Genomic DNA, 24,881 nt, shown 5'->3' on the forward strand with positions numbered 1-24,881 from the left:
ACTGTCAATTTATACAGCTGTACATTTAATGAAGCCACTCATATTTGGTATTTTGCTCAAGGGTATAACAGCAGTGTCCCACCTGAGGAGCTGAAGATCGGTGAGAATGAGCATAGACTCCCGGAGGTGTCATTTTGGGGAAAAGGGCCAATTGAAAAACACCCCCACAGCACTGGTCCAGTCCCACGTGGTCCGGCCCCACCCTGCGCACACTTCTCCAAGGGGGAGGCCACTCCCATTTCAGCGCTTGCTGGAATCTTCCACTGCACCTACCACCTGCTACAAGCCCGCACCTGCTGTTCTCCGGAGACGGTGTCGTTTGCAATAGAGCTCCCGGCCCTGTTCTCCAACTACCACCACCGCTAACTCATCCAGCAGTTACCACTTCACAAATGACTGGGAGTTTATTTATTCTCTCTATCTACCCTATGTATCCCTATTTTCTATTAAAAAAAGCACTCTACACTAGTTTTGTGCTCAAAACTCAGTATCTCACTGACCTCTTGTAGTACTTTTCGATAACTACTCTTGCCATTGTGATGCACTTATCTGGAAGTTGCTCTGGGTAAGAGCGTCTGCTAAATGACGTCATGTAATGTAATCTAATGTACTACATTATATACTACAGACGTACTACAGAATGAACCCCAGGGAAAGTGTTCAGTTGGACAAACACATCTCAAGTCAAGGGCTGTTCACAAGGATGGTTTAGAAATCCCTGGAATATCCAACCAGAAGCTGCCCTTGGGTTTCCTGTTCCTCACAGAACCAAACCCGGTGCCATTGAACCTTGTATTTGCAGACTTTGGCCACAGCCATCTGCTCAAACCCTGGGCATGGCTGCTTCAGCATGTGGGACTCTAAGTTTCTTAAACGAGTACATGGAGGGGATATCAGGACAAGGGAAAGATCTCTTGAGGGCGCTCCGAAGGAAGCGAGCTTTCATTCAGACCGGCGAAGAGGCGCTCACCCGGTTACCGGGGGATACGAAGGAAACCCAATTAAAAATAGCGGCTCGTTTGCATGTGGATATTTTTAAGCCTCGCTGCTGCCTCTCGGATGCTTCAAACGAGCCATTCAGGAAACGGCAAGCAGATGCGCCTCAAAGACACGGCCCAAACAGGGCTGGCGAGATCTTAATCCGAGCAGACAACGGGTAAGGAAGGAAGGAACGAACGAATCAACGCCAGAGGAAGGGAGGGTGAGAGAGAGAGGGAGGGAGGAAAAAAACGGGTCTGGCTTTCAGTTCTGATGAATAAGTCATGCCGCCCTCGCCTGTTGCTCAAGGGAAACCCACAACGCAAGTCATCCCAAAATAACAACAGGAACGGCCAGCAAACCCTCCACTAACACCACCATTGTCTCCACTCCTGTGAGGCCCAGTGACACAGCAGACATCTGTGTGATTAATATGAAGTACCCTGCTGAAGGGAACAACAGTAATTCCTCTAGGATGAAATTTCCCCCTTGGATTTGAACTGGCAACCCTCTTCTCACATACCCAGCCCCCACTCGTATTTGTAATTGTGACACAATTGTGAGGCATGTGACCAAGCATTCCCCCCCCCACACATGCGGATCCCACTGCACAGAAGACCCAGGTCACTCAAGCTAAACTAATTTTCACTAACGAGACTAAACAAGCTCTTAACGAACTGGTCTCTGCTAGGCAAGCACAAGCAGCCCAATTACATTATTGTCCATTTAGTACAGTTTTAATGAACATGATCACTTTGGCCACAGCAGCTATAAACATCATGGCTCCCTGCTGCACACTGTGAGGCATATGGACAGTATGTTTTTCCCAGATAAGGCTGTTCTTAATGTGTCACAGAGTGCTATCAGGAAAGACAATTGCTTTCATTTACATGGGTAAGAAATGTTACAGGACTAATGCGCACACACGCACACACACACACACACACACACACACACACACACACACACACACACATTCGCACGTGCATGTGCACGCACATACACTTCTGCTACTGTAAATAATGCACTAAACCACAGTTACGCATTTATGTAACATTATGTGTTTCTCAACAGGAACATCAAGCAGCCCAAGCAAAGCAACCATAGCTGTTTTTTGTTTGTTTCCTCGATATTTCCGCTTCAAATTTAACTGCCGGATGAGCTCATTTTATATTTAATTTATGTTCTGAAATAAACAGCAGCAGCTAGCCTGATAAATCTAATACATCTATCAAGGCTATTTTTTAACATATGTAATATAAAAATAAACAGTTGCAGTGTCATTCATTTGTGCAGTTTTGTGATAAATTAATAATTAAGGGCTGCGCAATTTGATAAAAAATGGTAAAGGTAATACTGTGTATCAATACACATATACACAGATACATCGACAGTACACACTGATGTCAGGATACACCCAACTGCTGTTACAGTATGCTACCTATGGCCTATGAGTGCATGTGTGTGTGCATGCATGCGTGATAGAGAGAATGCGTGTGTGCCTGTGCGTTTGCAAGGGGGCATCAGCAGTCCGTGTGGTACTGAGGAATGTACTTTCACATAATGAAATATGTAACATGGCATACAGATAACGTGGGAACATGGCACAAGCATGGCGTAAGTCATAAATTCTAAAAGATGCGTTTCTCCGGATACATCGTGTTTCTTTGGTTCCCGGTGTTTCGCAGCCTGACCTAGTCACCAGTCAGCCTCTTCTACAGTACGGCAACGCTGAAACAGAGCACAAACCAAACTCAAAACTCCACTTCCACCGAGGCCTGTGTCCTCAGATGCTTTACCCAGCGCTCCCGGAGTTTCAGCCTCTCCCATCCTAGCTGTGCTTGCTGTATGTACATCACTGAAACACCGGCAGCGCCCTGGAGCACACTTTATGCTGATGATGACTGTTAGGGAACCCAAATTATCTTCCTACCTCCCTACCCCTCCTGCTGACCCCCCATCACCCCTCAGGAAAGCCCAGAGACGCTGAGCCACACCGGCCTCACAGGCAGCCGGGAGAATGGCCTGGGGGGAGTGCAGGAGAGAGATAGAGGGAGGTGGGGGGGAGTGGGGTAGAGAGAGGGAGGTGGGGGAGAGAAGGAGAGGGAGGTGGGGGAGAGGGATGGAGGGCGGTGGGGGACTGAGAGAGGGAACTGGAGTGAAGAGAGAGGGAGAGAGGTGGCGAGAGCAGGGGGTGGCCAGGGCAGGAGAGAGAGGGATGGAGACTAAACCCAGTGCTATTCCTGTGGAGCTCCTGGCTGAGTGCAGTCCACACTTTGGTGCACACACTGACAGATCCATCAGCACCCCGCAGCACTGCCTGTTTCAGGACCCCATCCACCCGCACGGCCTCAAAACAAAACTGAAACAATCTGAGTCTGAACAAGGCTGTGGCGTTCTCAAGCAAAACTGAAACAATCTGAGTCCGGACAAGGCTGTGGCGTTCTCAAACAAAACTGAAACAATCTGAGTCCGGACAAGGCTGTGGCGTTCTCAAACAAAACTGAAACAATCTGAGTCCGGACAAGGCTGTGGCGTTCTCAAACAAAACTGAAACAATCTGAGTCCGGACAAGGCTGTGGCGTTCTCAGCTCATTAAAAGAGAATTAGGAATGTCCATCACAACTGCTCTTATCAGCTGAATGACAGCTAGGGCCTCCAGCCTCTCCTGCAGAAACACCCACCTGTTGAGCAGGGACGCCTGCACACAGACTGATTTTAAACAGTGTGCTGCACCAGGCACATGGCAAACAGAGCACGTTATTTTCAAAATTTACAGGAAGCTGTACACAAACGCAGGGCACATGCTCAAACTCTCCAGTGGTTAATCGCTCGCTCGCACTGAGGCGGCCACATTTTAATACCCCTCAGCTGTTACTGTGGACTGCCAAATCTTAGCACTCCCTTTCGGCAGCCCAGCAGTCTGGCCTCTGGGGGACGTAGTTATGGAATGTCTTTGGAATGCAGAAGGATTGAAACCGTGCTGCGAAGCGTGATGAGGCGTTTTGGCTACATACACGCAGACACATACACACAGACAGGCACACACACAAAAATACAGACACAGAGACACTGAGAAGACATTCAGTGCCGGGCTGATGCAGTGATTACAGGACCGTTGGTCCACTCTGTGTACCATACAGCTTTGCCTGCCCTGTTCCCTTAAACACCAGCAAATAACCCTCCAGCCAATACTGGGCCACTCTGGACACACCCCCTAGCGACCACTGGGCCACTCTGAACACACCCCCCACAGCTAGCACGAGACACTTCTGACACACACCTCCCCACAGTTAACACCAGACCACTCTGGACACACCCTGCCAGCTAACACCTTGCCACCATTAACTAACTTTGAAAAACTATTAATCAAAAAAAAACAAACATCTAATTGTAGACCCTCTCCCTCCTCAAACACAGAAGGTTCCTGTGTGGGCTAGGAGTGGTTTGTAAGAAGAGGTCACCTGACCAGAAAACCCATTATGAAGTCATTAACTCTGGCGCTGAAGGAAACCTCTACAGAACCAGGCCTGCAGGAACTCTGCTGCTTTTGGTGATGTGCTGTGGACTATATGCCCCACCCCTGCTTTTTTCTCTCATCTCACCCTGTACTGTCACACCCACATACCCTCTCACCCTGCACCCCAATACCATCCCACCCTGTGCCTCCACACCCTCAAAATGTCTCGCCCTGCACCCCCACGCCCATACTGCACTCTGTACTCTTACACCCTCTACCCCCTGCCCACCCCCCACCATCAGGGGATTCCTGACCCCCTCTGTACCTGCCAAATGCAGACGCTTTGGGCAGCCAGCTTTAGGGGTTGCTCTGAGCATGGGCGAACAGGAGGTTATGAAGTGGAGAAGAGAAAGCAGAGGATGGCAAATCCTGCATGGAGACGAGCGCACACACAAAATGGCTGATCTGTCTCTCAGACACCGAGGAGAACAGGCAGCCCTGCTGGTTCTGATACCAGCTGAATTAATTAGATTTCATGCCAGAGAGAAAACCACTGGACAGCTCTCCTAAGACAGGGATTTCTGTGTTTTCATAACAAGAGCTTAGCGAGGTCATGCTCTGGCAAAATCAGCCAAAAGAAAAAAAGCAGCTCTTTACATAATAATAAACAGTACTACAGTTTAACATGTATATCTAATTAGGGCTTGAAATTAAGCGTGAACTTGAGTGGGGAAAAAACTTTTTGAATATTAACCCCAGGAAAAGATTTAACAAGCAAATCTCAGTATATCCAACCAAAGACTGAGGCTTTCACTGAGTTTTCTCATGAACAGCTCTACTGATTCCTTTAAAAATATATGCGATTGATTATCGCAAAATAAAACTGAAACTCAAGGAAAAAAATTGGCCAAGTTTCCAGGAGAGCACAAACCAATAATTCTATTGGGCCTCCTCTAGGGAACTACCACTGTATTAGTCACCATGAAACTCATCTTCCTTCCCAGCTCTGATTCTGAGTGGTGGACTTAAAAGTGGGTGGAGTTTTCCATACCACAGCAAATGATGTCAGCTTTCATTTCCTCGGTAACAGAGCTGATGTGAAATGCAGAAGGCACGCTGGTCACAGACAGCTGTGGTGAAATACAGTGCGTTGGCAGAACCCCATGAAACCTGGAGCCCCGTTGGCTGTGAGGCTGAAAAAATGCTTTAATACAGATTTCTCTCTGCATGACAAGCTGCTGGGCTTTCAGCGATTAAAAAAACCGGGTGTCAGTTTTTCCACACCGTTTTTTCCTCTGCCGTTACAAATGACTGCAATTACTATCAGATCAGATAACAAGGTCAGCCTACCGCCGAGGAGATCAGCATACCAAGAGTTAACAGGCAGGAAAAAGCAACTGCAAGTGAATCAAGTGGAAAAGCTACCGTAACAAACACAAACAGAGGAGCTACAGCAACAAACACAAACAGCCAAGTTACTGTAACAAATACAGACAACAAAGTTACTGTAACAAATCTGAACGGCAAAGTTACTGTAACAAACACAAACAGCAAAGTTACTATAACAAATCTGAACGGCAAAGTTACTGTAACAAACACAAACAGCAAAGTTACTATAACAAATCTGAACGGCAAAGTTACTGTAACAAATCTGAACAGTAAAGCTACTGTAACAAATCTATATAGTAAAGCTACTACTAAGCAACATAGTTTTGGAAGCAGCTCGCAATCAGGGAAGCAGACAATAAGGAAGCGGTCTGTTCCAATTTGTCCTACAGACAGACAGGAAGAGCGCAATCGGAACCGGTCCTCCGATGCATGAAATTAAGACTCTGGGAAGAACAGCTGGGGCTGGACGAGGGGGCGTGGCTTAGAGGCAGAGAGCTGGATCACAATCAACAGCTGCTGAAGAACCCGCGCTGCATGGGATCTTCCCGGCCACGCCGCCCGCATAAGCACTCGACGGTGAAGGGCTGGGCGCAACCAGCGGGGTGCCAACATATAAACTGAGGCCCTGTGCCAGCACAACATCTTCACAGCCTCACGGAAGCTCTGCTCACATGAGTAATGTGCACAGGACCAACCACCTACTGGTTACAAGCCCACTGGATTAACGGTGAATGACACCTGATTAGCGATGTTAAACATACTTTTCCTTCATGAAACCAATGAGAGAGTAAAATACCTTCCACATTGTGTACGTTAGCACTAACATCCTGCACGCAACTCCGCATCCACTGTTTTCTGATTCTCAGGGCGCTGAAGCTCTGACGTTAAAGGCACTCAAGCACACAAACTGTGCAAAGGTAAGATATACATTTATCCATTTCCAGCTGTATAAATGGATAATGTAACAAAACTGTAACCTATGTAAGTTGCTCTGGATAAGAGCGCTTGCTAAAATGACTAATGCAATGTAAAGACACAATAAGATACAGGGGATGGCATTTCTGTCAAGCAAATGGAAGCAACAATTTAGTGTGTTGTAAAGCATCACACTTTGACAAATATATATGCACTGGAATGCAGTCATCGTGTTTCGGAAAGCCTTATCTTAAACCAGTATTAGAAGATTGTTATCCGATTTATTGACAAAGAAGTCAAAACAAAGGAAACACTTCTTCTTCTGTAATGGAGGAACCACCTGCAGGCACACTCTCTTACCACAAAACAGACCCTGGCAACAAAGCAGACAATGGCAAAATACCAAGCCCCTATCTGCTTATGTCAGTCTAAGATCTACCGTGAGATCTGTTTCTCCTCTGGCAAAATCATGACAATATGAGCGAGCGACAGCGACCAGGAGTCTACCGTCAGACACAGCGACGTTTCCAGGCAGTTACAGGCCTAACCTTTCGGACGACTAACACAAACGCGAAGACCAGCCCACAAGACGTCAGCTTTCTTTTTTGCTTTTTGGTGGAAAAGTACCAGAGGGTTTTGCCCTGCCCCAACTTGGAGAGCAGGGACTGACGGAGCGGGAAAGGTCTTTTCACCGCGGCGAGGGCCACGCCCGAACGCCTCCCCTTCACGCTGACTGCCCGTGCGTGTGTGGAACGCAGAGCGGTGTGTGAGCAGGGGGGCCCCCGCACTGCTTTCTGGAGGGTAGCGGCTGAAGCCTGAAAACCGCATGCATTATTCATCAAACGAGATCCAGACAGACACGCATCATTGTCCTTGCGAGCAGTGTTCATAAATCATTCTTAGGCAAATGGATAAAATAAGCAATAAAGAAAAAATCTGGCTGCTGGTGGGGCAGTGTAATGACAAATTAAAATGAAATCTTTTTTTTTTTGCATGGCAGATGCCCTTATATGGTCCATTGTTCAAAGTTCATTTTTCTTTTCTACATTTCCATTTAGATTTTACTGAAGTAATTCTGGTAAAGTTCTCTGCTTAAGGGTACAGTGCAATAACAGTGTTCCATCTGGGATTTAAACTAGCACCCTATTGGTTACAAGCCCACTTCTTTACCCATAGCACCACACTAGATTAACAGTGGTTAGCAACACCTGATTAGCAATGTTAAACAATACCTTTCCTTCATGAAACCAAGGACAGTAAAATTCCTTTCACATTGTGTACATTAGCGCTGACATCCTGCACGCAATGCCACATCCGTTTCAGTCCATCAGTATAGGGGCATTCAGGTTGCTCATACATCTTACGTAATCACTTCCTCAGGGGTCATGCAGTGAACACCGCTTTGGGCCTGTCTGCACACCCACCAGCAGGTTCCCGATTTTCTTGGCTGTGTTTGACTCGTGGGTTCCCCTCTTAAGTAAGCTCTTTGCCCTCGGTCCACGCCACGGAGAGGCCTCTGTATGTAGGTCAGTCTTATCGAGTGAGCAAGGCAGTTCTACAGCCCTGCTGAACGCCAATCACTGCTCCTGTGCTTCTGCACCCAGCCGTTCCTCCATTCAACCGAATACCAAAGGAGGGGGAGGTTAAAAAAGAAAAAAAACACAGGGAATTTGAGAGGGATCTCATTGGCCCCTGTAACACGAGGCATCCCGAGGACGCCTGTTGCTAGGAGACCGTCTCCCTGCAGACAAGCGCGGGCTGAAGAGCAGAAGAGCAGAGGGCCCTGATGACGATGGCGCACTCGAACCCGAAGGAGACCCAGAGGCCACTCACAGGTCCATTTTACAACACAGCCGCTCGGACATTATGTGAGGTGTACGTTGCGACAACGTTGCAAGGCCGCACGTTGAGAGCGGGTGTGGAGATGCAAACTCTGCCATTTCGCATGAATAAACAAAGCCACGATTGGCCAATTTTCTTTAGCCATTAGTTCAGACTGAAATTTCACTTCACCCTTAAAATGACAAAAATCACCTAAACGCAGACTCTTTTGGGGCCAGAAGACAATCTCTCACAGAGGCCAGCATCCTGAAAAAAAAAGATGAATTCCTTTTGTGCTTTAAATTTACACAGCGGGAGAATGATCAAGCTTGAAGGAATCGATACAGATCTCCAAAGGACAAAGGCCTCAGATCGATTTTATTCTGCACCCAAGAAGCAGTTGTGATGACAGTGCAGCTTTAAATCAAAACTTCAGCTCTACAGTTAACAGCACACAGGCCGGCCAGCATGGAGGTGGACCCAGTATTTTACCCATTGAAACAGACACCATCAGGACTAGAAAAAGCAGGCAATCGCCATCTCAACCAACTGATACGACCATCTCTGCCTTCCACAAGAGGCGCCCGACAGTCACGCTCAGCGGGTGCACAAAACCTCCCTTACAGTTTTTACATGTTATCCATTTATACAGCTGGATATTTACTGAGGCGATTCTGGGTTAAGTACCATGCCCAACAGTACAGCAGCAGTGCCCCAGTGGGGAACTGAACCAGCAACCTTTCGGTTACGAGCCCCGCTCCTTACCACTACACTAAACTGACCGAACGCTGGCCCTTTCTTTCTTTATGACATTGGGGTTGTAGGAATGATCACTGTGTCTGTTGTTCTCAATGTAAATGTATACATAACTCCTCACAGTTTCACACGTGAGTCACTACATCCGAGTAGGTCAATACAACATCTGTATCTTTGCCTCGGGCGGAGATTACCAGGATAATCTATCTGCCGTAACTTTTAACTGTAGTTACAGAAGGAAGTTTACATCTAGGCAGTGAAAACCACACACATTGCAGGCCTTGTGTTGTTATTTTTAGCTATGACAAAGCAGCAGTAGAAGCAAGCTTCCCTCACCCCTCACCCACTGCCAGTAAAAACTCTCTCTTTTTGCTACCGCTAGGTGGCAAAAACAGTCACAGCCTGCAGACAGCGCCAGTCCAGTTCTGCTCGCTCAATGCGGTGCGAGTATATTTATGACTGTCATGACCCGTATCATCTCATGACCTTTGTATTGTGACACTTGGCCTGTATCATATGAAGATGCAGATTTGAGGGCTCTGCTGGAAAGGGTGCAGTTCTTACAGCTGTTAGCAGGGCGCGTGACAGCGTGTGAGTCATCCATCCATGCTCTAATTATAAGAGTCGCCTCTAACTGGCACCGCCCCACCGCACGATACGACCCTCCTGGCCGAAGCCCTGACTGACAGCCTCGACAGGTGTCCATCAGTTAGCCGCCTTTATTACCCCTGATGGGAATTCACGACGTGTTCATGACAACAAATAAATAAATTCAGGATCGGGTTTCCGATCTGGCGCATCCTGCCGGGGTTTCTAAAAAGGCCATCAGCTGGGAGACGAGGAGTTTGCGGGTGTGTCAGAGGGGGCAGACTTCAGTCCCCCAGGCAGCGTGCTCTGGCACATAAAGCAGACAAATCTCTCGGAGCCCGGCGCATCTGCACCCCTGAAAACAAACCCGAGAATCCTCTGACAGCCTTGGCACAAAATCCAGGAAACAAACAAAAATAAAAAAAGAGGAGGTTGCGGTTTACAGCACTGTCAGGGAAATCTGGCGTGGACATCCTAACCCCCCGTAACCTAGCAACCACTAGCTCTGACACCTATAAATACCTTTCCATCATATTAGCACTGAATTTTTTTCTTACAGAGCAGCTTTGGCTGATATTAAGTGCTTGTTACACCTCCATCCCCCCCCCCCCACACCGCCTGCAGGATCCCAAACGTATTAAAACACATTTTTCACCTCTCACCAGCTGGGAGACTTCACCTTTCAACTCGACAAACTCACTGCAAACATCAAACGCACAGCAACACCCCCAGGGCGAGATTCAAACCGGACTGTCGGAGGTTGACACCTACTCCGCATGTTCAAACCCACTAACGTCATTTAACTCACAGAATCTCATCCTTTTTCACAAAAAAAAAACACAACTTCCCAAAGTTGCACTCAAGCTGAAAGCACCCCCATCTGTCTTAGTGGCATGCTACTGAAATGAAACACTGAAAAATTAATAAGTTCTTTTACTGAACGCCGCTGAACCCAAAAGTGTCACTGTAACGGATTAGAACAACAGAAATCTTTTCATAACGCAAGCAGGTGGCCTGTTGCTGGAAAACAAATTAAACTGGCCACACCGATACAGCCTGCATGTCCAGATGTGCCTCTAATGTTTGCTACGTTCACGTTGGTGGTAATTTTCCTTACTTTGCATATCCTTCAGAATGACTCTGGCTCGCTATACGTAGCTAGCAATGCTACTTGCACTTACACATAATCAGATTTTGAGCTTGATTACTGATTACTGGCAAGATCCAGATGACTGCTGTTATAGCGTGCGTCAATAAAATGATGGCTGTTCAAAGGGTACACTGTGTACCACCGGAGGCCAGCGATATTATCAGTGTTACCGTTATCACCGTCGTTTCCTCAGGTGTCGCTCTACTGCGTGAGACAGAGAGGCACAACCGTTTCCACGGCTGTTCAGCTGCAGGTAAGAGGCCCCTGGGATAAACGAGAACTGACTGCAGTTAGAGTCTCGGCAGCAGGTTTTCACAGGCCAGAGCATTCGCTCACACTGACCACAGACAAGGTCCGAGAGAACCGTGTGGAAGACAGCCCTCCACGAGACACGAAGCATGACCGAAACTCAGCCTCACACCTGTCTGTGCCGGGCACACACCCCAGAAGCACAGCCTTAGCAAGGGCGACCGCAGCTCAAATGCTCTTTAACCACTGCGGTCAACAGTGGGTATATTATATTTCGGTTCTTTTTTTTTTTTTTAAACTTGCTTCTTCATCTTTTCTGCATTTCTGCTTCTCTTCTAGCCGAACTAGTGTCACTGCTGTGATTGCGGATAAATTAGCATCTCTTTACTGTGACTGATGCTCACAGGCATTGCTTTACACTATTGATTTGCTTAGCAGGACTCTTAGCTCAAAGTAAACATACTACCCATTTATACCGCTGGATATTCGCTGTAGCCAAGCGGATTAAGTGCCTTGTTCTGGGGGTGTAAAAGCAATGCCCCATCTGGGATTCAAACCAGCAATTTTCTGGCTACAAAGTCAAGTTCCTTTAGCACATGATATCTGGTGATAGGTTCGACGGGATCAAAACTCTGATAGCCTGTTTTTTACATGACTGTAACATGACTATGTGATCGACAACCGATGGAGCAACGCCAAAATCTGGGCGCAAGGTCTTCTCAAAGGTTGGAAGCTGCCCAATACGTCCTCTTTTCTCATTTCAAAGCAGGAGCCTCCGTACGACCTTACACAACAAAATAGCGTTGACCATTCAGTCTGCCCAACTGAGTTTTGTTCTCCGGTTAATGTCGGAGACTAACGTTAAGGTCCAGCACGTTTCAGTGTTGCCCTAATCTCAGAATCAGAGGCTGCTACATGTGCAAACTCATTCCCTTCCATCAGTCATTTCCACCCTGGGCCCTGGGCCCTCCCCACAATGGGAGGCCTAAAACACTTTGACAGCGTAGACTACGTAGTGATGTCATTAGAAGAACTTCCCATCAAAAGACGTTACACAACTCACAACAGGATTGTGAAATGACTGCTTCTCAAAAGAGGCAAAGCCTCACCAAACAACACGACAAAAAACACGCAGTCTCCTTTCACAAAAGAGAGGAGAAACATCTACCCGGCCTCCTCGAGTCTGTTACAAAACAGCTTGTTTTAGAGACCCGCGCTGAAAGCAGGCTGTTGACCCTTGATTCCCAGCTGCCTCGGTCAGCCCGGCCCTCCCAGCCGCACGCAGATAAAGGAGGGACAGAGAGGTGGCGGGGCCAGGCCCGGTACAGCAAACACAGGGGCCATCTGTGTACAGGAGCAAAGATCATCTCCAACGTACACAAAAACCCTTTATCAATCTGGCATACCTCTCCGCAGCTGCGGCTGATTGCTCTGAATGGGGCCACAAGGTTTACCCAGCGCAAACACAACAGAGCTCCTGAATAATCAGGGGAAGACAGAAATTATAGAGAAGGTGAGCTAAACTCATTGAGCTCTGAGGCAGGCTTGTGCTGCTGGGCGAATACATGGCAGACAGATATTATTGCCCTCCGATTGGGGATCCTTTGGTGTTTCCTACTTCAGCCTTCAAATTGATTTTCAGATCAAGCTGGACACATGAGGTAAAATGGCATCAAACCATAAGGTAAGCCACTGACCCCTTTTCAGGGCACAGTTGTCCTCGAATGACCGGATGGAGCGTATCCCAGAAGAAATCAGGTACGTTACATTACATTACATGCATTTAGCAGACGCTCTTATCCAGAGCAACTTCCAGCACAATAGACCATAAGTGTATCCATTCAAGTTGAATGAGCAACAGTGTCACGCCCTGGTGTCAGGTAGCTTTAACGCACGTGCTGGTCCCCTGTTCAGGCCTGAGTCACCCGGCGGGAATCAATCAACCGAGCATGCTCCCCGCAGGCCCCGCTAATTAAAGAGCAGAGCCCGCCTGCACCTCCTCGGAGAAATCAGGCCTCGCTCTCACACGGCACTCACCTCTTCACCTTCCTCAGGGGACGAACGCGGGGGGATGTGTTCTTTTCCCCGCCCAGCCGAGGGTGACAGATAACGCTGGAGATTTAAATAGGAAACAGCAAGGGGAAAATTTGGGTTGACGAGAGCTGGTGACAAATTCTGCAGGCAAACCGCGAGATGATGGAGCAGCAGCTGCGAGACTGCAGCGCATCCCGTGAGTAGATGACAGAGGGGCTGCCGGTTGCTGTGGTGACGCACACAGAGAAATTTTGACCAGGCAGTTATCAATTTAGCCAAGAGCCGCAGGGTTAGGGAACTCCAGGCCACCGCTGCGATGTGCCACAGAGACCAAATAGAGAAATGAAGGCCACCCCCCTTCCTGCAGGGCAGGGCACCCTAACAAAGACCTGAGCTGTCAAACACAGGACTCTCCCAGCAAACGTGAGATACGAGGGGTAAATCTGGGGCCAGTGCTGTGCCTGTCAGCTTTCCCTCGTCTGTGCTAGCCAGTAGGAAGGAAGAGGGGCACCTGGAGGGGGAGGGGTTGAGTGTGGTCACCGATGACTCACACATGGCAGAACGCCAATGACCTTGGAGCTGAACAGTGAAGGTCATACACATCCCACTTCCCAGAGTCACCCGGCCCCACCCCCTTGTGTCACTGTGAGCTCCCCACTCTCTCACTGAGGCCTGTGTTCTCGAGGCCTCTAGGATACCGCCACGGCTCCGAGCCCGGGGAGCACAGATATTCGCCGTAGGAGGCTGGTATTTCACATTCAGAAGATGCCATTTCTGCCAGCGAACGGAGCGGCGGAGGAGCATAGAAAAAGGCCTTTCTTCACACAAGTTTAGCCACCGCTCTTGCAAGACTTCAAAGTCATTAAAAATTTCCTCCAGAGCCGACTGAAATCAGAGGGTATTATACCGATGAAGTGAAAGGACCCACACGCCTGAGGGCCCTTTATCGGTACTTAGTGGATCCTTTAACCCCTCGACGCTGTCAATGATTCATATCACACCAGGAACTTCTGTATCTTCACTCTTCCCTCCATGAAAAAAGAATATGAATTCTAGTTAAAATCACTTTTAAATTCTGTTCATGTGTGGTGAATTAAAAAAAAAAAAAAAACCAGGCTGCAGAAATGTTACTTACTGTCACGGCGACTTTCACAGAACACATTATAGGGATGCTACAGAAAACAAACTGAAATGGAAAAGGTGGAAAATGTAACTGGAAATGAGGAGAAATGTTTAGGGTGTAACCAAACCCCTCTGCCAGCTCTACAGCAGCTCTACAGCAGCTCTACATCTCTACAAACCACAGCAGTGGGGAAACTCTAGAAGCTATGACACTGCATCTCTATAGCAGCATGTATCTCTTGATATCTTGGAGCAAGGTGCATAGCTAGAGACCGCCATCACCAAATCCCTGTATCTCTACACGCCAGTAGCCAGCAGTCTGTAATCCCTTGCCGACACTGCCCCACTTCCCAACCACATGATTAAGTGGCTTCTAGTGGTGGTGTAGTCAGGCAAAAGTTACGGGAGGAAATCTGATGAAGTGTTGTGACATGAAAAACCCACACATGGGCCAAATGTGAGAGTATCTAATATATTTAAATCCTCAGAGCTCACCACATGGGGATCTTGATAATAAACATTTCCATTCTAACGAATAGAGTGCCATTCTAACAAACAGGGTGCCATTCTAGCAAACAAGGTGCCATTCTTCCTGACTACAGCCGATAGGGTGAAGCCAGGGCGGCCAGTGTTTAATGCACAGGCAGCTTACAGGCGCCTTCAGCGGCAAATCGGTCAGCAGACTGCGGTGCTGAGGCCCTCCGGATGGCAGGAGCCTGCGAGTTTCCACCCTGACGCTTTCGCACACTGCTGCTCCACAGACAACTTCACACATAAGGTGTCTCACTGGAAGTGTAGAGGCTTTTACTAGATGTGTGTGATTGTGTGTGTGATGGTGTGTGTGTGTGTGTGTGTGTGTGTGTGTGCACCCATTCGCCCCCAGAGTTGCAGTGTTCCGGCAAAGAAGCAGACGAGAGTCGCTCAGCCAGAAAGAACTGCCATGCCAAAGCAAGCTGTAGGATTCACTGCATACACTAACTCCAAGCCAACTCCATGCCAAACCCTGCACGCTTTAGCACAACCCGCAAACTGAACAAATTCACACCGCCACGGTTATTATTTATCTGCCTGGCAGATGCCCTTTGTTGCCATGGGCAACCTGTACAGTTTTTGTTTTACGTTTCGTCCACCCACTCTGCTGGATGCTTACCGAAGCAATTCAGGTGAAGCACCTTGCACAGGGGAACACAAATGTCTGGTCAAACATTCGGTCAGACAGAGGGGTCATGGAAGAAGGTTAGTTTACCCGCTTCCCTGCTGATTCAACCTCCAACAGCCTTACTAATTATAGACATGTTCATGGTGCCACCCACACACCTGCCCTGAGGTGTGCTGAGGCAAACTGGCCCGACTTTAAACAGGTCAACCAAAACCATATTTTTTAAGGAGTCACACCTCCCAGGCCTGGCATGCAATCTCATGACTATCCAGGTCAAATTGGCACGTGGCTTCCATAACATGTTAAGTGAGATGTGACCAGGTGTGACCAGGCCGAGAGGGTATAAGCGCATACAACAAATTTTTTCCAAATTCCAAATTTTACAGTCTCTGACTCTGCTAGTTTTGCAACATGCATCAAGGCGAGAAAGTCTTCTAGTTGACCATATGTTAAGTAGAGCTAAAATACAATGCCCTTACACTGCCCTCACACCAACTGGCATCCTGTCCTGTTCCTCCCACTGATTGGCCCGGCACAGAAACACCCTCAGATGTATAGCACATCTACAGGAACTACAGCAGCTGAACTCTGTTGACCTTTCATCATTGACCTTTGATATCCGACCCCGTCCCAGCTGTGGAAGCCAGTGTGCTCCTGTGGAATTTCCCATGCAAATACCCTCCATTCCGCTGAGACAGAGAGCCTTCTGAACGCACACACACCAGGGATCATGTTACTGTGCAGGATGACGTCATCCTGGCAATGAGCAGTCTCCAGGACAGTCAAAGCGCACAGCACAGTCAGTATACAGCACAGTCAAAGAGTAGCCAACACAGTTAAAGTACACAACACAGGAAATACAGCACAGCTGAAAGCATACAGCACAATCAGATATAGATCCCAGCATACAGGGGGCTTTTACTGGCTGTGCATTATCACTCCTGGCACTTTCACCATGAGTACGGTCAGGTCAGGCCAGCCCAGGGTGACCCACAGCATATGGCATTAATGCAGACATGACTACAAATACAGACAATCATCCATACACAAGCGGGTTAAGACTAATCTAATGGTACAACAATTCCTGCAAAACAGTGGAATACTGAAATCACACACAAATATGCACAGAAGACTAACCCTCCTCCGTCCCTAAGGACTCCCACAGATAAGACTCCTTGGTATCTGTGCCTGAGGCAAACTGAGCATCCAGCTCCAGAATGTGTCACTTTGTCTGGGCTTAAAAACATTCAAATGCCCGTGACATATTACACTAAAAAGGATCTATACAAACATGTACCAACATTCGATAAACCTCAAAGCAAAGAGCTCTGTGTTAACAAGATCATGGCCACATCTTAGAACTTGAAAGTCTGGGAGAGGGATTCAGGCAAAGATGATTTCAGACAGCAGTTCTGACAGCAATATAAAAATTTCCTGTGGTAGCAGAGCGGCCGCAGGTTCAAATCCGGAAAGGGGCAGTGGTGTTTTATACTTGAGCAATGTACTTAACCTGAACTGTTTCAGTAAACAGTCAAATTTATAAATAGATAAGATGTCACTTTTAACATGGCACTGGATGCGGTGCCCTGGCCATGCAAGCTGCCTTGTTTGCGAAGCAAATAAAAATAAGTCCGCCCGGCACGCATGCCTTTGCAAGCTCTGGGGCCACAGAGGCAGCCAGCACAGGAAAGCATGAAGACTTGGAGTGCTGCCAAGGCCCCACCTCTCTGCATCCCCCAAAGGGAGAGCACAGGAGCCAAAGCCAAGAGTTTGGGCCAGTAAGCCCCATGCAAATGAATACAGCGACAAGCAAAGACTCACAGGAGCCTAGCACACTGACCCACAGCGCATTGGTGAGTCATGACTTATCAGTAAAACCGCACAATCTGATTGGTTTGTGGCGGGGGCGCGGCTCTCTGCTCCGGGACCACTTGGATTACGGCACGTCGCGTTCCACAGCCCGAGCGGACCCCTGGCACCACGCCACTCTACCCTTCCTCCCCCGGTACTCGTGCCAGGACGTCGGCGGCCGCTGATTGGTGGGGGCGCGGAGGAAAGCCGGCAACACGATGCCGTCGAGAGGGTTTATCGATTTAGCAGCGTGTTAATAGCATCTCTGGCACGGCCCCCAGTGCGGAGGTGACAGCCCGGCCACACAGGAGGCATCTGGCTGACCCCCACCCCACATCGAGCACTCAGGGTCAAAGGTCAGCCATTTAGTAGAGACGAGCCAACTGTGCGGCGGGAAGCAGAGGGGATTGTGGGTAAAGTTTAAACTGCAGGGTGCTGCTACTTCTCAGCTGTGAGGACCGTCCCCAGCTGCCTGTGGCAGGCAGCTCCCAGCACTGCCCATTGACAAATTTTCATAAACTAATACTGGAGGCTGAAGACTGAGAGCTCATTTCCATGTCCTGTGGCTTCGTCGTCAAATTTTGCCCTGTTAACCCAAGAGTGGGGTTTGGCCTAAAGCTACCTACACGTCAAATATGTGTTGATTCCATGGAATTTAGGAAGCACAAGCATTGGCCCAAAGAAGTGATGCTATGTGCTTTTCGTTGCTGTTATTCCTATTCTTACTGGTAGCCTGCTTGGCAGGTAGCCTTACCCACAACAACTTACCTAATTCAACCCAGACACAGTGTTCAGGAACTCAGCCTGAGTTGTGCTGCGCTAAAGAGAGTATCTGCAGCACTTTGAGGCTTTGAACCTGCAGCACTCTGCTACTGACTACCTCTCCAGACTTCTGACGCTGTCTCCAACTGGCTAAAGCTTTACCCTCCATATCTGTTACTGTTACACGGTCTGGAAAATCCTGGATGCGATGCAAAGACCAAGAAGGAAAGGGAATTTCCCGAAGACAATCTCGTGGCAGTTTGCAGTACAGCGGATCCACTCAGAGTTCTCATAAAATAAAAATGGGGAGCTCATACACCTGGATGAGACGGATTTGTTTGCTACAAAAACAAGTCGGGTAAAGGATATTCACTGTTCTGGGGTCAGGCCTGGAACCATAACTGTGCTTGTTTCTCTTTATCCAGCCTTCATACAGTACTGCTGTTATCTGCATTAGAATTAAGATCTCTGACAGGAGATTAAAAGTAATACTTAATCTCTCCAGCACAAACCTGGAAGAACTGGCACAACAGCGGTCTGTCTCCCACCAGCTGCTCTCTCCCAGAATGACAACAAAGCAACTGGAAGACGTTCATTTACAAAAAAAAAAACAGCTTTGTTGCAGATGAAGCAACAGATGAAGGACAAGGGCCTTTCAAAAATACATTTTTTGGGGCGGCAGGGTAGCATAGTGGTAAGGAGTAGGGCCAAAGAGGATGATGGTTCGATTCCACGCTGGGGCACTGCTGCTGTACCTTTGGGCCAGACATTGTCAGAATTGCCTTAGTAAATATCCAGCTGTCTAAATGGATAACATGTAAAAATTGTAACCTATGTAAGTCGCTTTGGATAAGAGTGTCTGCTAAATGTCACTAAAGTAAATGTAATAATAATGAATTGCATGCAACTAATAGTTGCTGAGGCATTTTGTTTGATCCAGGATTCTGCAGGACCGCTTCCTCACCGACGTGCTCAGTCAGACCACCAGGCGGGCTCATTGGAGGAGCAAGCTTCTGAACGTGAGCCAAAACAAAAACAAATCACAGAGAGGGGGGAGGAGATGCAGGGAAGCCCAGGGCTGGCCAAGGAACAAGAACACCCCCCCCCCTCCACACACACACACACACACACACCCACCTCTCCCATGGGGCAACGCTACAATTTTTTCAACAGGCAGCATTCCGAAGCAGGAAGGCAAAGGCACAGGTACGTGACAGAGTGAGATTTCCCACACGCTGAGCAGTCAGTCAGAGGAATACTGGGAGTCCAAAAATTTGCAAGGAGTCCAAATCCCCACCCAGAAAGCAAGGAGAACTCTCCCCGAACGGGAAACTGCTGCCGGATTTTATTGTCAAAGCAACACTTCACAGCGGCTTCCCCAGAAAGAGTCGTTAACAGTTACTGTGTCATCGCCAACATTCCTGCAGCATTCTGTACAACTTTACTCCTGATAAAGCCCCTGATAAAAATGTTGGGCGACTCTTACGGTCCTCCCTGTTGGTACACAAGGGACTAGAATTAAAGATAAGGGACACAAGGGTAGAAAATTCTCAAGTCATGTCGATTTCATCACTCACTCTCTAGCCTTTCAGAACACTTGTGACAGTTCCACTGAAAACACACAAATGCAAATCTGATTCTTCTTCAGACTCTCCGGGTAGACACAGTTTGGTCTCTGATGACGGCGGCTCTGAGCCCTCAAGACTTTTTGGTCCAGCTTTTGATTCCAGATCTACAGCAGAACAGAGACAGGAACACTGCTGAAAAATCATTTTTCTATTAACAAACCCAAACTTTCTCGGGGGGGGGGGGGTTGGCACTCCAAAACAAATGGTAAAAGCAACTGAGCAAAGACAAGCATAGAAACAGGGGGGACTAAACTAATCCCACTCCTCGCGGGCCGAGCGGCGGGCCGTATCTGATGCCAGGAGCGTTAATAATTCAGACGCCGAGCTGGGCGGCCATTGTGGCAGACGTTACCTCCCCAAACCTGAGGGCTCTGCAGCGGGCGAGAGTAACGTGTGTACCAAAATAAAAACCGGCCTGCATGTGACACTTCCACAGCTTGCATTTCACTCCCACCACCATCCATTTATGCAGCCAGAAGCAGCTCCAGTTAAGCACTTTGCTTATGGTTACAAGAACATCCCTCCCTGACACGAATATATTCTGCAAGCTTCTCTACCATATATATATATATATATATACATATATTATATATATTGATATATATATATATATATATATAAATATAATATATTATATATCATGATTTTCAAATATATTTGTCTGTGAGCATAGCAGTCATACTTGGCTGCAATCACTGCAGTGATCTGGCTGTTGGTGTATTTGTAATTTCAGTTTTAGCTGACTTAAAACAAATACATTTTTAGAATAGTTCAACAGTTGTACACATTGCTTAGCGGAGCATAACAATCATCACTCATGCAAGAGGGAAACAACAAGACTGCTTGGCTTGATTTTAATTAAACTGGGACAATGATCAGCAACAATAAACATCAGCTGCTTTTCCTGTCCAGGTGAGACCACCTTCATAACCACAGCCCAGCAAGAGCTCAGAAAGATGGCCCTGGACACTGCTCCTTTTGCAATAAAGGCAGACCCATACGACCAACCGCGATTCTCCTCAGACACACCCCATGACTCGGGAACTGTATCACATGGGTTAATTGCACAAGGTTGCCACGGGCAACTTTCAAGTGAGTCATCTCAGAACACTGAGATATCGGGCAAAAGACACACTGCCAACTTGGAGGTGAGGCGGGTTACAACAAGTACAGTCAAAGTCCTTCTGACAGGTCATCTCACACCCTTCTGTCAGAAAGCAGTAGCCCACGCACTGGCTTAACACTTAATGCTCTGAATGTCTGAAACATGCAGACAAGAGAGGGAAAGAAATGAACCTGTGGCCCAAACTCCTTCCCCTTCCACAAGGGCCAACCAATCCATCTGGAGTCTATAGTGATTGGAGTGTTCTCCTCCCTCTGATGGGAAATTTTGTCTAAGGGAGTTTTGTCCTGATGTCCCAGAATTCTTTGCATTACAGGTTGATACAACAATATGTGAGAAAATGCTTTTAGGAGCCAGTTTATCTTCATTAATGAATGATTTTTCAGTATGCAGTAAACACAACTGAACTATTGACACAAAGAGGTCACATGGCTTTCTGGCCAAATCTAGACTGAGCATGCTGATTATTGTTGGAGCAGAATATTTCATCCCATCTCTTCCTTCATGCTTTGACCCTTGTCGTTTATTATTGACCTGTACAGTCCAGGACATGATAAGGAATTGGGCAAATGAACATCTAGGATACTGTCCACGACAAACTGAAAACAGGCTGTACAGACAATCTATAAATATCCAATCAGATTTATGTCCAAAAAATAAGGTCAAGGACCATCCTGTGTAAACAATGGTGATTCAGAAGCAGTCATCAGAAAGTGAGGCCAATGGCCAGGAAGACCAGGCAGAACTTTTTCATTGCTCTGTTCTCGGCCTGAGGAGGATTCCACCACAGCCAGGATCCCACAGCCAGCCACTGAAATGCAAAGGCATGCCACTGCCCCTCAAGGGACATTTTGGATTTGGAGAGAATTACAAAACAACACTTCCCAAAAACGTCAGAGGGAAAATGTTGCAAATGGTATGTTTGCTTATTACACCACAGAAGAGGCATTTAATTTGCAGGGGGGAAACCAGCTGCTGCTGTTCATGACAAAACTAAATTACCCATCAGGCACGAAGGGAGAGCATAGACCCACAAGTCCCAGATGCACTTGTTAAACGCTACCCATCAACAGGGACACTCTGATCCAGCCTCAAACAAGGGCACTGTAAACCTCTGTCGGTAGCACATGCTAGCATGACATGGGTACATCTAATCTGTAATGCCTCCAAGAATAGCGTAGCTTCACAGACATAAAACAGAGGATAACACAAAACGCCCACAGCACCAACACGGTGGTTCCATTGTGCAAAACATTTCTTACGGTCTGAGAAAATGCCATGCACTACAAACGGAACAAAAGTAGCCATTAAGGTAATATATAGCACTGCCACCTGGAATGAGAGCTGCACAGGCAATAACGAATCCTGAACTTGCCTAAATTCGAGGTGATGTGCTTAAAATACTTATCAACATCTAACAACCGTTATTGAATTTCTAGTTTTTGAGGATTTCCGATCAAGAAGCACTTGTATCGTGATCAAAGCATGCAGGTCTCTCGACTTGGAAATGTCCTCTAACAAGACTAATAGGCTCTTTCATGCCTAATGCCATCTTTAGCCACATGGACCATCGAGCAATCAACATGACGGAGAGAACTTTTAATGCGAGACAATACAGAAACTCGGATTTAAACCTTGGGTCGTTCGGCATTCAGATGTTATAGCTGCGGCTGACTTCAAAACCATGCTTATTAATAAAGCTGGATCAATCAACTAATCCAAAGATTTATCTGCTCCAAGTTACACAGTGACCCGACTCTTGTCTCGTCGAATGTAGGTTATGAAACGTCGGGCCTTACGTAAATCATCCGTCAGTATGACAGCAAATACGCGAAGGGTAGACATTGAGTAAGGTTGGTTACAAAACCGCACGTGCGCGCGTTTACGTAGCGCTCCGCGGAGCAGCGTCGGAGTATAGTAGGGGGGAAAGGTAGCCTAATCGGTTTAAACCAGAAAGGGATTATATGGGTAACCGCTATCAAAGTAATAGATTTACCGCTAATAGACAAGCGCGTCGTGACACTCGATGTATGCCTTTTGACAGTATGTAAATGACTACTTTAAGAGCGGAAAACCGTGGTTCGCGTTCTTGCACATTTTTTCGGTTGGCACGTAAGAAGGCCTATACAGACTGGAACTGTGCATTTGCAGACGGGTTATTTTAACCAGAAACAATGAATATCGAGTTGGCCGGGGAAAGGGCGTACACCATGCCCTGTTTATCAGTCACCGAATATTTACAACAGCACTAAAGGTTTACATTCCTTAAACCCCCACGGAATATTAAATGAATACAGTTATTTTTGCTAGTTTACAGAAATCGCTCTATAGCAAGCTCCGTAGCTCGCGTCCCTGCAAACTTAATTATCAAGTTTCTATCCTACACTCTCCAGCGCAAAAATGTAGCTGAGTAAGAAAAAGGCGTTGTACGCCCAGTCAAAACGTTCATGACGAAAACAAGACAACTTTCATTGCCATATTGCAGCGGAAATGTTTCACGAGATAATGGATTTTCATCACAGAAATACGGTTCAACCAATTAACAATGTAACGTTACGACATAAAAGCTGACCCACATAGTTAAACGCGGATACAAACAGGGAGGAGACCAACTTAAAACACGTCTGTCCCTCGACATAAAAATTGCAGTTGGAAATTTGTAACCCCGGTGCGTGTTGTGCGGCAATGTCAAAGAATAGCGGCGAAGTGTTTTTAATTTTTTTCTTACCAAAATAACCAATTTTAATAATATATTTTCACCAGGCCAAATAGCCAGACAAGCGCAGTTTAAATTTAATCTGATGGCGAGCTTGCTAGCGATGTCTGTACAAGATTCCAACAAGACAATGAATGAAAATGACTCCTGTCAAATAGCTAGCTAGCTAACACCAGCTAAACACATCATTATTTTAGGATAATCATTCTTTCAAGTGAATCCATCACATACTGTCGTAACGTTTGACAGTAGCTAGCCATAAAAATAGTGTCTATATACTGCAATGATAGGTTACCATTCAAAAGAGGCAACACTTCAGATACTGCACAAATTTAGCTAGCCAGCTAAAGCCTTTGTGTGGGCACAGCTAACCGGGTATAAAAATATTAACAATAAAAATGTTGGCCTATAAAATGAATTAGATGTTTTCATCCAAATCGCTAACCAATAGTATGCGATGTCTTGCATTCAACAGTATGTTTTATAATAACGTTTTTTCAGTTTATTTTTTAAAATCAACCAGCAAGTATTTACCTGGTCAAGAGGAAGGTTGATAATCTTGCTGATCGGCTGCAATAAATTGGAGCCAGTACAAGAAGATACTGTTTCAGTAGCCATGATTCCGTCTGGGCTGAGTGAATCCTTTTTTTTTCCCCCTTTCCCCTTATACGAAGCTCCTCGCCTCGGCTTGTACCGAGACTACTGCTGCAGGCTAGCTAGCTGTCTGTTATCCGCGCTGTAGCACCGCCGAAACCACTTTTGCCTTCACAACAACAAAACCAAATGTGGGCGGACCCGTGTACCCGCCCCCGTGAAGCCCCGTCTCCCAGCCAATCAGTCGGGGAACTGATGGAGACTATGTCCAATCACAGGAGTATGTTTGGCCTTTTACTTTGATGGATATATTATAAAGCAAATAGAAATAAGACTCGGGACGACACTGACTTCTGGTCTTCTATGCATCGTTCATCTATGTCAGAAAAGATTGATAAGCACCCAGGGTTCCCGAATCGACGTTTCCCCCAAATGTAGGGGTTTTAAGAATTACACCGGTGAAGTTGCACAGAGGAAATGTGTGTCAGTGGGAGGTGGCGTTATTTCAAAAGAGTGCGTGAGGCAAAAGTATTGACCATTTGTACTGGCATTTTCTAAGAAATGTTTTAACAGAAAAATCTAACTT

The 24,881-nt window shown here is 47.0% G+C and overlaps 1 protein-coding gene across 1 annotated transcript in view; it reads right to left on the reverse strand.

The window, feature by feature from the left end:
• Window positions 1–24,424, reverse strand: part of mboat2a (membrane bound O-acyltransferase domain containing 2a) — a 72,950-nt gene extending 48,526 nt beyond the window's left edge. The window contains exon 1 of the mRNA XM_036542024.1: window positions 24,236–24,424. Coding sequence (XP_036397917.1) covers window positions 24,236–24,319 — 84 coding nt within the window. The 5' untranslated portion in view covers window positions 24,320–24,424. The remainder of the gene's footprint in view (window positions 1–24,235) is intronic.
• Between the last annotated feature and the right edge of the window lie 457 nt (window positions 24,425–24,881).

Source organism: Megalops cyprinoides, chromosome 12 (genome assembly GCF_013368585.1).
Source record: "Megalops cyprinoides isolate fMegCyp1 chromosome 12, fMegCyp1.pri, whole genome shotgun sequence".
NCBI lineage: Eukaryota > Metazoa > Chordata > Actinopteri > Elopiformes > Megalopidae > Megalops > Megalops cyprinoides.